General features: G+C 46.3%; 1 protein-coding gene across 9 annotated transcripts in view; it reads right to left on the bottom strand.

Moving 5' to 3' along the window:
• The window catches only part of HDAC6 (histone deacetylase 6), a 172,015-nt gene that overhangs the window by 126,958 nt on the left and 32,359 nt on the right, over window positions 1-12,698 (bottom strand). For all 9 annotated transcript variants that reach the window (XM_029611444.1, XM_029611455.1, XM_029611433.1 and 6 more), the window contains 4 exons: window positions 4,368-4,465; window positions 3,669-3,773; window positions 3,415-3,483; window positions 2,072-2,198 (listed from right to left, as the gene is read on the bottom strand). In XM_029611444.1, coding sequence (XP_029467304.1) covers window positions 2,072-2,198; window positions 3,415-3,483; window positions 3,669-3,773; window positions 4,368-4,465 — 399 coding nt within the window. The remainder of the gene's footprint in view (window positions 1-2,071; window positions 2,199-3,414; window positions 3,484-3,668; window positions 3,774-4,367; window positions 4,466-12,698) is intronic.

Raw genomic sequence — 12,698 nt, 5'->3', positions numbered from 1 at the left:
GGACATGGCAGGCTCCACTGCCTCTCTGGAATGCACCCCTGAGCTATCTGCCTCTCTTGAGAGAAGCAGACACGATCAAGCCACCAGGCCAGAACAGGAAGCAATCTGTAGTGTTATTGCTGTCATGTCAAAGGCCTGCTTAAGGATGGACTCCAACCGCCTCTCGTGCGCATCCTTCAAGGCTGCTGCCTCCTCCACTGGGAGAGTTGTTCGCTTCAAAATGGTGCAGACCAGGGCATCCACTTTCAGGAAATGCAGGCATTCTCTGGCCTTCAGGTCTAGGGCTTCCAATGCCAGACCTCCTTTAAAGCTGACTTCCACGGTGCTCCACCTAAGGTCAATCAACTCCAGGATGGCTTCCAGCATCGGGAAATAGCAAGAGGCTTTCCGTAGAGACACCAGGATGGGATTCTTCTTTGGTTCCGTTATAGGGTCCATGCCGGGAACTCCCAGAGTTTTCAGGGTCTGGGAAACCAGGGCTGGCAATTCATCTATGTGGAAAAACCATAACATGGACTGGAATGGCTCCAAGTCTGGAAGGATTTCCCTATACTCCAATGTGTCTGCATCCCCTTCGTCATCCATGGGGTCTGGGTCCCTATCAGGGATATCCTTGGTGAGGCATGTCCTGAGACATGCTGATAGGGCTGGGAGGATGAGGCCTTCACAGCTGGGGCTTGGTCCAGGCCAGGGCAGTAGCTGACTGCACCTGAATGAAGGCCTTGAAAGAGTTCTACCCAAGAAAAGGCACCATGTCCATATCTAGCCCAGGAGGAACCAGGGGAGGTGCCCGAGGCAGGCACAGTCCTGGGACTACTCAGATCTGGGGGTGCTGTCAGATAATGTTGTGGCTGACCTATCTTCCGAATGGGAGGGACCGGTCTTGGAAAAGTTCTGGGAATCCAACCCTCCCTGGACCTCCTCACAATGCTGACGCAGGAAGGATTTCAGGTCAGACCGTGTAGTCCTAATATGGCATGCAGCACAAAGTGTTTGTGCTTATTTTGGCTTTGGCAACAAAGAAATTAACTTGTGCGTTCAGCCGGCTTGCATTTGATTCGAGCGTGCACAGATCTTCCCCCGATGCACGCAAGTATAAGCGCCCTTAAGCGCGAACGTATGCATTCAGTTGTACATGAGCGTACACGTGCATTTATGCGTGCAGGTATGTGCGTATTTATGTGCACAGGAGGGTTGACCCGCACCGCGTGTGCCGACAGCCTATGGGGGAAAATGGCACTGCACAAAGCCATGTGCAAGATGGCACCGCCACAGCCTGCCACGTTGAGTGCCCAGAGAGCCTGAAGCGGGGTCTAGCCCATCAGGGGACCTCTCAACCCGCTAGGAAACACCCCCCCCCCTTTCCCTTGCCCCAACGGAATCGGGAACGTCGTCAGTACAGAGCGCTGAGCAAGGAGACCAGAGGAAAGACTTACCGAAGCCCTTCCACGTCTCTGAATTAGAGGAGTCCTTTTTACTTACCTGGGCTCAGCGCTTACCGGCTGAGTATAGAGACAGTCTCCAGCTGCGGGGAAAGAGGGCTTTGGCCATCATTGCCACCCTCTGCCTTTCAGCTGGTTCAACAGCAAAGTACACGCCAGAAACCAGCTACCGGACCAAGGCAAACCTCTGAGGGATCTCTGAAATCGCCTCAGGAATTCTCAACTGGGGGGGGGGAGGGGGGGAGATCTTTAGGTATCACCGCAGGAGAGCGGGGCTGCTCTCTCTCTAATTTAAAGATACATTTTCCTTCTAACGAGTACTGCAATCCCACTAAACACCAATGCTGGTGTAGGGATAGCATGTCCATTCTGCTAGAAGACTCAGAGATACTAAATGGCTGAGGTCACTTCAGGGGTATATCTAAGGTGATGTCAGCTTTGTCAGGTGTCAGTCTCCATCTTCTAGCAGGGAAGCATATAACCCATTGGTCCTGAGTCCATCTGTCTACACGCTAGGAAATTCAGATTTTTCTATCACTGGTCCTCTCAAAGTCACAGCCCCCCTCTAGCAATCAAGGCTAGCGCCATCACCATCACAAAAGCTCCCCTTCACCAGCAAGTGTCCCCACCTGGTTCCAAGGCACATTGATGTTGAAGCCCTCGCCCTGTGCTCGTCCTACAGCGCTGCTGCTAGACTCCAACAGATTAGGCCAGAAGCTTCTGTCCTGGTATCGGTGAACGGAAAAGTAAAGCACACTGCGGATGAAGTGAGGATGGAGAAAAAAAAAAAGAGAGAATCAGCACCTATTACAAGTGCTGGTGTGTGATGAGGAAAGCTCCTCAAAAGAGTCAGGAACTGCTCAGATAGGGGACAGGATTTCTAGGGAAGCTAGTAAGAGGGGAAACTATGGTAGGCCTCTGGCTTGGAGCTGGCATACTTCGTCATTAAGAAACAGCAAGGAAAGATCTTGTGAATGCCAGCATGCAGCCCATGTTTAAATGTCTGCTGCATATGTCTGGTTTGCCCTGGTGCCACAGAAAATGGAAATGCAGCTGTAGAGTAACAACTGGTAAAGAAATTAAGAATGAATTTGCTGGAAGTGTGATTAAGCTGTGACTTCTGGATGATTCAGTGAACATTTGGAGTAGGTTATCCTTTTCACAGCCAATTTCAGCTCACCACACTGCTCCTGCTTTTTACAGTGCTTTAGTTGCCCAATACAGTGCATGGCTAGGTGGCAGCATTGCTCCACAGATCCCAAAAAACAAGAATAAATCCTAACCTGCCAATGGCCTACCCCAAAGAAAAACCTGTTAATTCTTCCACTGTGCATCACTCACTGAGTTGCCTCAGCATGAAAGATAACTAGGCCTCACTGCTTTCCCTTGTATAAGGGCAAAAAAAAGCTCTTATCTATCCAGGTCAGAGTGAAAGCAGCAGCAGCAATGGGCTGGCCCGTGACTGTGGCAGTGCATGGACATGTGGAAAACCCCTAGTTCGATCCCCAAGTCAAGTCTTCTCCTCCTCCTCCTCATGCCAGCTGGGGCTGGAGGATGCTGCCAAGGCAATGTTTACAATCTGGGGGGGGGGAGGAGGAGAGTCGAGTCATGGTTATTGCTTGAGGGTGACATCTAGTGGCCTAAATCAGAGCCCATCATTGCAAGGTTTTAGAGCCTGGCCCCTGGCTCAGTACCATCACAGCAATAACCAGACGAGATATGCTGGTGGGGGACAGGATATAAAATCTGCATGTAGTGGCAAATGAAAGCTCATGGCACCATAATGTGGTTAAGTTTGAGTGAAGTATAATGGACCAGGAGGAAACTGCAAGATCAAAAGAAAAAGCTACAAGAACTGGAGATTCTGCCATCCAGGGAGCTCTTACAAATAAAGCTTCCCCAACACCCGGACTGACACTCCAGCCAATCCCTTCCAGTACCATGTGCTGTTGGAAAACCTTGAAGATCTTACCTAGGGTCCTCTTCAAAGAGGAACTGTGTGCCCTGCCCATGGTGGATATCCCAGTCCACAATCAACACCCTGCGGGGAAACAGACAGCATCTGGTGAGTCACTGCGGGTGAAAATTTGTTCAATCTCAGCCCCCAAACCAATGCAGCAGGTGCGAAGCCTGCACCATGTCTGGGTTTTAAAAATCCCCCCTTCATCAAGGACATGATTGCCAGTCCCCTGGGAATAATTTTTTTTTTTTTGCTTTCTGCCTTACCGTTCAGCAGCATGCTTGTGCTGAGCATAGCGAGCAGCAATGCCTAGGTGGTTAAACATGCAGTAGCCATTCATTTTGTCCCGGTGTGCATGGTGCCCTGGGGGCCTGGAACGGAAAAGAAATAAATTATTCATGTATCTAAATACTAAAGTATATAAATTACATATGCATGACACACACACAGATACAATAATATAGTGACGTGTACACAGAATCTAAGAGATGCATACATACACTCACCCAATATACAAATAGCACATATATACACAGAGGTACGCATGCACACATGCTTCACAACATCAAGACACTAGAGGCTTCAGAATTTGCAAAGTAGATCAGCATACAAAGATGTGCTATTTTTTAAATCTATTAGTCCATAAATGTATCATTTCATATTCATTTCCAGAAGTATGCCAATGTTAGGGGAGGACATTAACTCCTGGACACAGCCCCTGAGGGGAAAGTAGTGTGAAGTTCCTATCCCCCTTATCCATGGGAAGGGGAAGCAAGGGGAAGGGAGAGAGGTGCCAGCAATCTCTCTTACACCATTTCTACAATTTAAACATTTTAAGTTTCTATTTCCTTATCTAGGTTTGCAATCTGAAACACCAGGTTGCTCTCACTCCCATGACTCTTGCTCCTCACATGGCACATGGGATCTGCCTCTCCATGTGTGTATCCTGACAGAAGGGACCTTACCTCACCAGTGCTAAGCCATTTAGAACTTCCCCAGCCAGGACCTTATCCACCAGCTGCAGGACAGAGCCAGCAGCCAGGCAGGCGCAACTGAAGAAATTCTGCAAACAAAGGAAAACAAAGTAGTTAAAACTGGGCATATGCATGGATTTTTGTAACACTTTTCAACTTTTCACTGATCAGGTTCTGATGCGTCTTAATGGGGTAAAATTCCAGAACCATGTTTGCTGGCCTTCACAAGAAAGCAAAAATTAACAAACTTGTCAAGTACATCAAAAGCAAGACACTTGCAAGGGAATCAGTGGGACCACTATTTGATAAAGAGGATAAAAGGAGTGCTCAGACAAAAAGCCAGGGCAAAAAACCAAAATGACTTCTTTGCTTTAGTTTTTACTGAAGAGGATACCCACACCAGAACCATTAACGTAATGAGACAGAGGAACTGAAGCAAATCATTGTTATACCGAGGATATATTAGAGCACGCTGTCAGATTAAATAGAAATAGCTGAGGGTTGGGCAATTAGGGAGATGACTGAGCGTGATGGAGGAAGTGATAAGTCAGACTTGGTTGCCAGCTAAAGGGCTCTCACTGTTTTATAAAAGGTAATATGGATGCTAAATATGAGCTGGGTTGTATGAGTGATTTGTTGAATGAATGGAATAGGGATTTAGATCTGAGTCTGGACAAACAAGATTGGGTGAGAATAGGAAAGTTGATCATCTGCTAATCTTTGTTCCTGGAATACCACAGATCATTCCAGACTCCTGGGTTTTGCATCCCTACCAGCAGACAGAGGCAGGGAATATAAGCTTTTCTGATGCTGCTACATAACCTACAGTGCCACCTGCAGTCGTCCCTCAGTAATGACCTGTACCCAAGCCAAGATGTCCAATTTGAAAACAAAAGCCTAACAATTCTCCCAACTGGGGCGAGCAGAAAATCAAAGTTGGAGCCCCCTCTCGTATAACAAGGGTAATTACCATCTCTAACCCCAAACTGATTAACATATGTAAATCTTCATAAGTCTGCATTTATAGAAAAATTGCATAAGCAACATTCAGAAGCTAGGAAGATATTTTGAAACAACCAAGGGGCCAAGCTTCTAGACTGATCTTGGGTATTTCAGATTTGAAAATTAGCAGTTAAGAACCAATTTTCCTTTCCTGTTCATACTCCAGATCAGTCCAGACAAGTGGGATGAACCTAAGCCCCGCACAGAACACATTCTCCCCAAAAGCCACCTCTTCTGGCTCCCGAACTTCCAGATGTTAATGTTTGGCAAAAATGTGTAGTGAAGACCTCACTGCCACTTGACAAATCTGTGGCGAAACCAGCTCCAGCTCCTTCGCCCAGGAGGCTGACTGCGCCCTAATAGAATGAGCATGTAACCCCTCCAGAATCAGTCAACCCTTACAGAGATAAGCCAACCCTATCGCTTCCTTAAACTAGCGTACAATCGTGCCCTTGGAAACTCTACATCCCTTTTTTTCTCTGCTGACCTACGAAAGGCATTCATCACTTTAAGATATCTTAACAGATCCTGCCTAATATCCAATAAGTGAAGCTCCTTCATATCTGACGTTAAGTGCAGAAAGGTCAGAAGCTCCACTGTTTGGTTGATATGAAATGAGGAAACAACCTTCACTAAAAAAAGAAGGAAAGCCTCTTTGTATCTACACTGTAGAATGTGCACTTGTGATGTATCCTGTAATTCATACCCCTAAGGGTTGATTGTTTGTACTGTGAAAATTTAAAAAAATTTAAAAAATTTAAAAAAAAAGGAAGGAACTGTATGCAACGATACCATGTCATCAGAAATACGATAAAAAGGGTCTCTACTCGTCAAGGCTTGAAGCTCCGAAATCCACCTAGCTGAACAAATGGCCACCAAGAAAACTGTCTTCAGGGTGAGATCTTTCAAAGATGCCCTTCTCAGCAGTTCAAGGGGAGGGCCACAAGGAACCCTAAGAGCCAGATTTAAGGCTCCATGACGGACACATCCTCTAGACAGGCAGGCACAAGTGCTTTGCCACCTTCAAAAATAAACAAAAAATAAAAGAACACAACATCTGGATAAGAAACATCTGGATAAGATTTCAATTGCCTCCCTTGCATCTTACCTTGAAGACAACACAAGGCTGCCATCTGCACTCTAAGTGAATTATAGGCCAGCCCCTTTGCCAAGCTGCTCTGCAAAAAAGCCAAGACCTGAGAAACTTCCACCTGCAATGGCTCCAGTCAGTGTTCCACACACACACACACACACACACACACACACACACACCAACAAAAACAACAAAACAAAATACACCCACCATACTTTGATATAAGCCAAGGAAGTGGAAGGCCTTCTAGCCTGAAGCAAAGTCACAATCACTAGCTCAGAGTACCCTTTCAAGTGAAAAAAAGGTGCCTCTCAAAAGTCAAGCCACTAGACAAAAGCCTTTTAGAACCTCCCCAGCCAGGATCTTATCTACCAGCTGCAATATGAAGCCAGCAGCTAGGCAGGCACAATTGAAGAAATTCTGCAAGCTAAGGAAAAAACAGTCCATGCAGATGAGGAAAGCGAATGAGACTGTCTATAATCAGCTGGGCCAGATCAGCAAACCACGGTCAATGCTGCCACCAAAATCACCCTTCCTGGATGTTGTCAATGTGATGCAACACTCTGCCTATGAGCAGCCATGGGGGAAACTAGAGTAGAAGCTTCGCTGGCCACTGCTGGACCAAAGCGTCAATTCCTTCAGAACAAACTTCCCTCCGATGGCTGAAAAAGTAATCCACCTTGGAATTTACTTGAACTCCATGAGATCTGGGTGCAGCCTGCCCCACCTGGCCTGGATATGGGCAAAGGCCTCTGTTGACAACTCTCACTCTCCCAGATCCAGCTGCTGTCTGCTGAGATAGTCTGCCTGCACGTTTTCCACTCCAGCCACATGAGACACAGCTACTCCTGCCAGATGATTCTCTGCCCAGATGAATAATTACTGGGCCTCCTGAGCCAGCAGAAAAACTCTTCATTCCACCCTGCTGATCGATATAAGCCACAGTCGTTGCATTGTCCAAGAACACTCATACTGTCCACCTCTGAATCTGCAGAAGAAAAATGAGTAAATTGCAAATTGCCCTTGTTTCCAACCGGATGATCAACCAGAACACTTCCACTGGCAACCACGGAACTTGGGCCATCCTTCCTTGACAGACTGCATCCCAACCTCTGAGGCTGGCATCTGTGGTCACCACTACCCAGTCTAGCACCTCCAGGTCCACTCCTCCAAATTGGGCGCAATAGCCACCACGAGAGAGACTGGACCTGGAGTTCCCCTGAAGTGGCAAAGGAAGCTGAAATTCCTCAGATAGTCGACTCCAATGGGGCAAAAGCACCCTCTGCAGGGGATGCAAATGAGCAAACACCTATGAAACCAACTCCAGCATAGACGCCATAGTACCCAGGACCTGCAAATAATCCCAGAGTCTGGAACTAGAAGACACAGAAGCTGAAGCACTTGAGCTTGCAGCTTGAATACTCTCTCTGAGGTAAGGAAGGCCTTGCCTAAGCAGGTATCGAACCAAGCCCTGGGACGGTTCTAGGTGGTGACTTTGCCAGGTTCACCACCCAGCCTAACAACTATAGAAGCTCCATGGCATGTCATACTGAGTGATGACTCTCCAACTCTGACTTCACCCAAATGAGCCAGTCATCCAGGTACAGGTATACCAGGATCCCTTCCTTCCTGAGAGCCACCGCCACTACCATGTTTACCTTTGTGAACGTCCATGGCGCAGTCACTAACCCAAAGGGAAGAGCCTGAAACTGAAAATGCTCCCCTAGCACCATGAACCGTAGGAACCTCTGATGGTCAGGCCGTATGGGAATATGGCGGTAGGTCTCCGGCAAATCTAACACCACCAAAAACTCCCCATTGCGAACCACTGCTATCACCATCTGCAGAGTCTCCATATGGTATCACGGCACCGACAGAGCTGCATTAACCTTCTGCAGATTGAGACCATATCCGCAGACCAATTACAAAGCCACAGCAAAGATCTGGTAGAGACTGGCAACCCATCTCTCTAGCCACAAGGGTGACTCTGGTTTCCAGCTTCTCCACCTCCAAGCGGTCACCCCTTTGTCCAGTCTCCCCACAAAGACTTGCTCTACCCAGTGCAAGCATGTCATAGACAGTTAAGTTACTGCACAAAGCTACCTACAGATCTAGTGTAAAAACTTCAAATTACTTATTTATATTCTTTTTGGTACTTCAGAGTGGTATATTCAAGTATTGTAGATTGTAAACATTCTAGGAATTGGGAACTATCAGAGTGGGATATTCATCAAATTGCGTTACGGCCTTATTGCCCACGATAAATATCGCATCGCGAGATGTGTATGCAAATTCTAAAAATTTAGTCAAGAGGGAGGAGTTTATTTTATTTATTTAAAAGCTTTTACTATACCGACATTCGTAGGTCACATCACGCCGGTTTACAAACTCATTCTGGATAATGTGTTCTGTGCTGTTCGTAGCTCTGAAAGTGCATGTAAAACTGCCCTCCCCCCAAACCCTAGACCACCATCAAAATTTCACCTTGAGTTACTAGTTGACCCTTCTACAGTTTATGAAAACGAGGGGTGTCTAACATTGCGAGCGATAGTGTAACGTACGTTATAACACTCCTTTTTTCCTGGTATTATGCCTGAACTAGGATTTGCGCTAAATATCGCAAATCCTGTTGAGGGGAGGGAGAAAGCGTAACTCTGGGGAGGCACACAGTCAACTTTTTATCCCACTGTAGGAGGGGCAACTAGTAACTCGAAGGGAGGTTTTGGTGGTGGTCTAGGGTTGGGGGGGGGGGGCAATTTTACCTGCACAGTCAGAGGAACGAACAGCACATTACACATCAGTAAAGATTTGATGTAATTGATGTGTTCTGTGCTGTTCTGTATGTAAAACCTATGTAAAACTGCCCTCCCCCCAAACCCTAGACCACCATCAAAACTTCACCTTGAGTTACTAGTTGACCCTTCTACAGTGGTAGGAAGTTTACTTATATGAGAGTCTTAAAGAGGCTCTCTCTCGGTGCAATACATTTTACACATGTTATGGTATATTGAAAATTACCCTAACTATGCCCCCTCCCCCCCCCCCCCCACCCACCCGTGTGCACTATTCATAAAAAAATTATAGCACAGTGATGACTCTAGATCTCAGTTTGTAACTGAAGCAACAGAGGGTAAAGAGACTTGGCCAAGGTCACAGAGCAGCAGTGGAATTTGAACCCTGATTTCACTGGTTCATAGTCCCCCTGCTCTAACTGCTAGGCTACTCCTCCATTACTTAAAGAGGACCTCAATCCTCCGATCCTGTGCATCCTCGAGGGCAGTGCCACCCTCTTCTAGAATTGTAGACTACCTTATGACTGCCAAAAGCAGAGTATCCATATTTGGAAATTTCAGCTGTTCCACTTCCTCAATGAATAGGGAGCAGAGTTTAGCCATAGCTCTGCCCATCCTCAAGCCAACATGTGGAGTGTCCCACACCAGAGTAACAAAGGCTTTCACTGTTCTATGAAAAAAGTTTTTGCCAGTTTCTGGAACTTCCAAAATATCTGAAAAGAATTATTAATGCACAAAAATAAAAGTTTTTCTGATGGAAAGAAAGTTATAAAACAAGGGTCATGATACGAAACTCCAAGGGGGAAGACTCAGGAACAATGCCAGGAAATATTTCTTCATGGAAAGGGTGGTGGATGCAAGGAATGCTCTCCAAGAAGAGGTAGTAAAAATAAAAATAGTAATGGAATTCAAAAGTGCATGGAATAAACACAAAGGAAATAAAGAATAGGAATAAACTCTATAAAGTGTGACATTTCTGAATGAGTGTACCTACATGGAGAGCAGTTACTACTCTTAATAGAAGGCATGGGTGTAATCCTCGTGGAGTGGCAATTACTACTCTAAATTTGCTGGACGGACCAATTTTGTCTTTATCGGCCATCATTTAACTATGTTATTATCCCTTCCCTCTTTGGGGGGCTTCGCCTGCATCTCGGTTATGCTCAACTCTTCCAAGGCCTGGGTGATTGTTGTGGGCAGGTCTTCCCCCTTAAACAAGCAAACTACCCCTGAATCAACCCCTTCCACCATTGGGATCTCTCCCTCTTCCAGGGAGTCCTGCTTCTGGGTCATTGCCCCATTTCTCTGACCACCTGTGAGCTCTGTAGGGTAAAACACCAGTGACACTAAACAGGATGTGCATCATCAGCTTTGAGGCCTATTACTGTACACAGACTGAACATAGTGCAAGCCTAAAGAGCAATGCAAAATGAAGTTTTGCAACCATGTGATTTTTTTGGCAACTTTATAAGAGACTTTCACTTAGATGAGCAAAGACTGTTTCTTCAAATCAGAGAGTTGTCATCACCTCCCAAATGAAAGGAAAGGAGAGAACCTTTGAACAGAACCGAGAACATGTCCTTGGTAAAAACTCTGGATCCAGTATTAGAACAATACCCTGCTTCATAGTTGATTTTAAACACCTGTTTTGCTGATGGATTCTAATGAGCAGATGAGAATATTCTTATGAATTGGGACTCAAAATACAATATATGAATCCCACCAATCCTGTGTCTATAGGAGGTGGCAATATCCAATCCAGATCAGCATTGGAGCCTTATAGAAAGAGTTACACAAAGATGAATTCTGGATGTCTGAGACAGATAAGCTTTAACATCTGAACAGACATTATCCTGGGGACATTATCTGAAATAGCCTTTGCTAAGGGCTTTTTCCCATGGCTTCTTCACAGATTCCCCAAGCACTGCCAAGATATTTTTGATAACAGAACTTTAACTGCTGCAGAAAGTCTGCAAGCTAAACAGTTTCAGGTACTCAGTACAGTCTGCTCTGAAACCAAGAAGCAGAAGGTGCCAAACATGTCCCCAAAAGACTTTGTCAATTAGGGATTTTTACCCCTTTTCTGCCATCATACCATACAGAGATGTCTGAAATTTTTTGGGTTTTATCTGTCAGTGACAAGGCAGCGTCCTGTTAAAAGGAGTGAACCCTCACTTGCACAATACTACAAAAGGAGAGTGAACACAGACTTAAGTTACCTTTAAAGCTAAGATTTAGTGACAACTGCGTATTTCTAAATGCATAGTAGAGTTTAGATAGCGCTTATAAATTCTTACATGACAGTGCTTACACTGTAAAACTAAAACTAACACCTCCCCACAAAATTACTGAAAGGAAAATTAGTTTCTTACCTGATAATTTTCGTTCCTGTAGTACCAAGGATCAGTCCAGACACCTGGGTTGTGACTCCGCACCAGCAGATGGAGACAGAGCAAGACTTGTCGGGCACCCTCACATATAGTAAGGCACCACCCACAGCTCGTCAGTCTTACGAATGTCAAAGCAAAACAGCAATGAAACCAAACTATCTAACTATACCGCCCCACACTAGGGCCGATTCAACCAAAGCCCCCAGCTGGATCAAAACTTCCAGAAACAGAGGACCAACAACAGATACTGAAAAACCAATGGAACACCAACCGAGCGGACTCTTCTTAAATCTGAAAACAGACTTGGGTGGGAGCCTGGACTGATCCTTGGTACTACAGGAACGAAAATTATCAGGTAAGAAACTAATTTTCCTTTCCCTGTACGTACCAGGATCAGTCCAGACACCTGGGATGTACCAGAGCTGAACCACCGAGGGCGGGAACCAGAGAGTCCCGCTCGCAGAAATCCAGGTCCGTAACATCCAGCCGATAGTGTCGCGTAAGGGTATGCAACGACTTCCAAGTTGCCACCCTGCAAAACTGCTGCGGCGACACATACGAAGATTCCGCCCACGAGGTGGTCTGAGCTGGCATCGAGTGGGCGCGGAGGCCCACCGGGACAGACTTACCATGCAATAGGTACGCAGAAGAAATAGCTTCCTTCAACCACCGAGCAATCGATGCTCGAGAAGCAGCGCCACTCTGCTTTGGACCCGAACACAAAAGGGAGGGTCCGAAAACCCGAAATGGATTCGTTACCACCAGATAACGGAGCAGAACTCTGCGAACATCAAGTTTCTGCAACATCACATGTCCTCAGGAAAGGCAGGCAATTCAATGGTCTGGTTCAAATGAAACGCGGACACCACAGAGGCAGAGAAGCGTGAGAACGGTTCTCGACAAGACAATGCCTGCAACTCCGAAACTCGTCTCGCCGAAGCCATCGCCACAAGAAAAAACCGCCTGAAGGGTCAGATCTTGTAGAGTCGCTCTCCTGAAGGGCTCAAAAGGCGACGAGCACCGCGCAGTGAGCACCAATTAAGAG

The sequence above is a fragment of the Rhinatrema bivittatum genome, chromosome 1, assembly GCF_901001135.1.
Source record: "Rhinatrema bivittatum chromosome 1, aRhiBiv1.1, whole genome shotgun sequence".
Lineage (NCBI taxonomy): Eukaryota > Metazoa > Chordata > Amphibia > Gymnophiona > Rhinatrematidae > Rhinatrema > Rhinatrema bivittatum.
The sequence above is the reverse complement of the archived record's forward strand: the minus strand, read 5'-3'. Positions and strand labels throughout refer to the sequence as shown.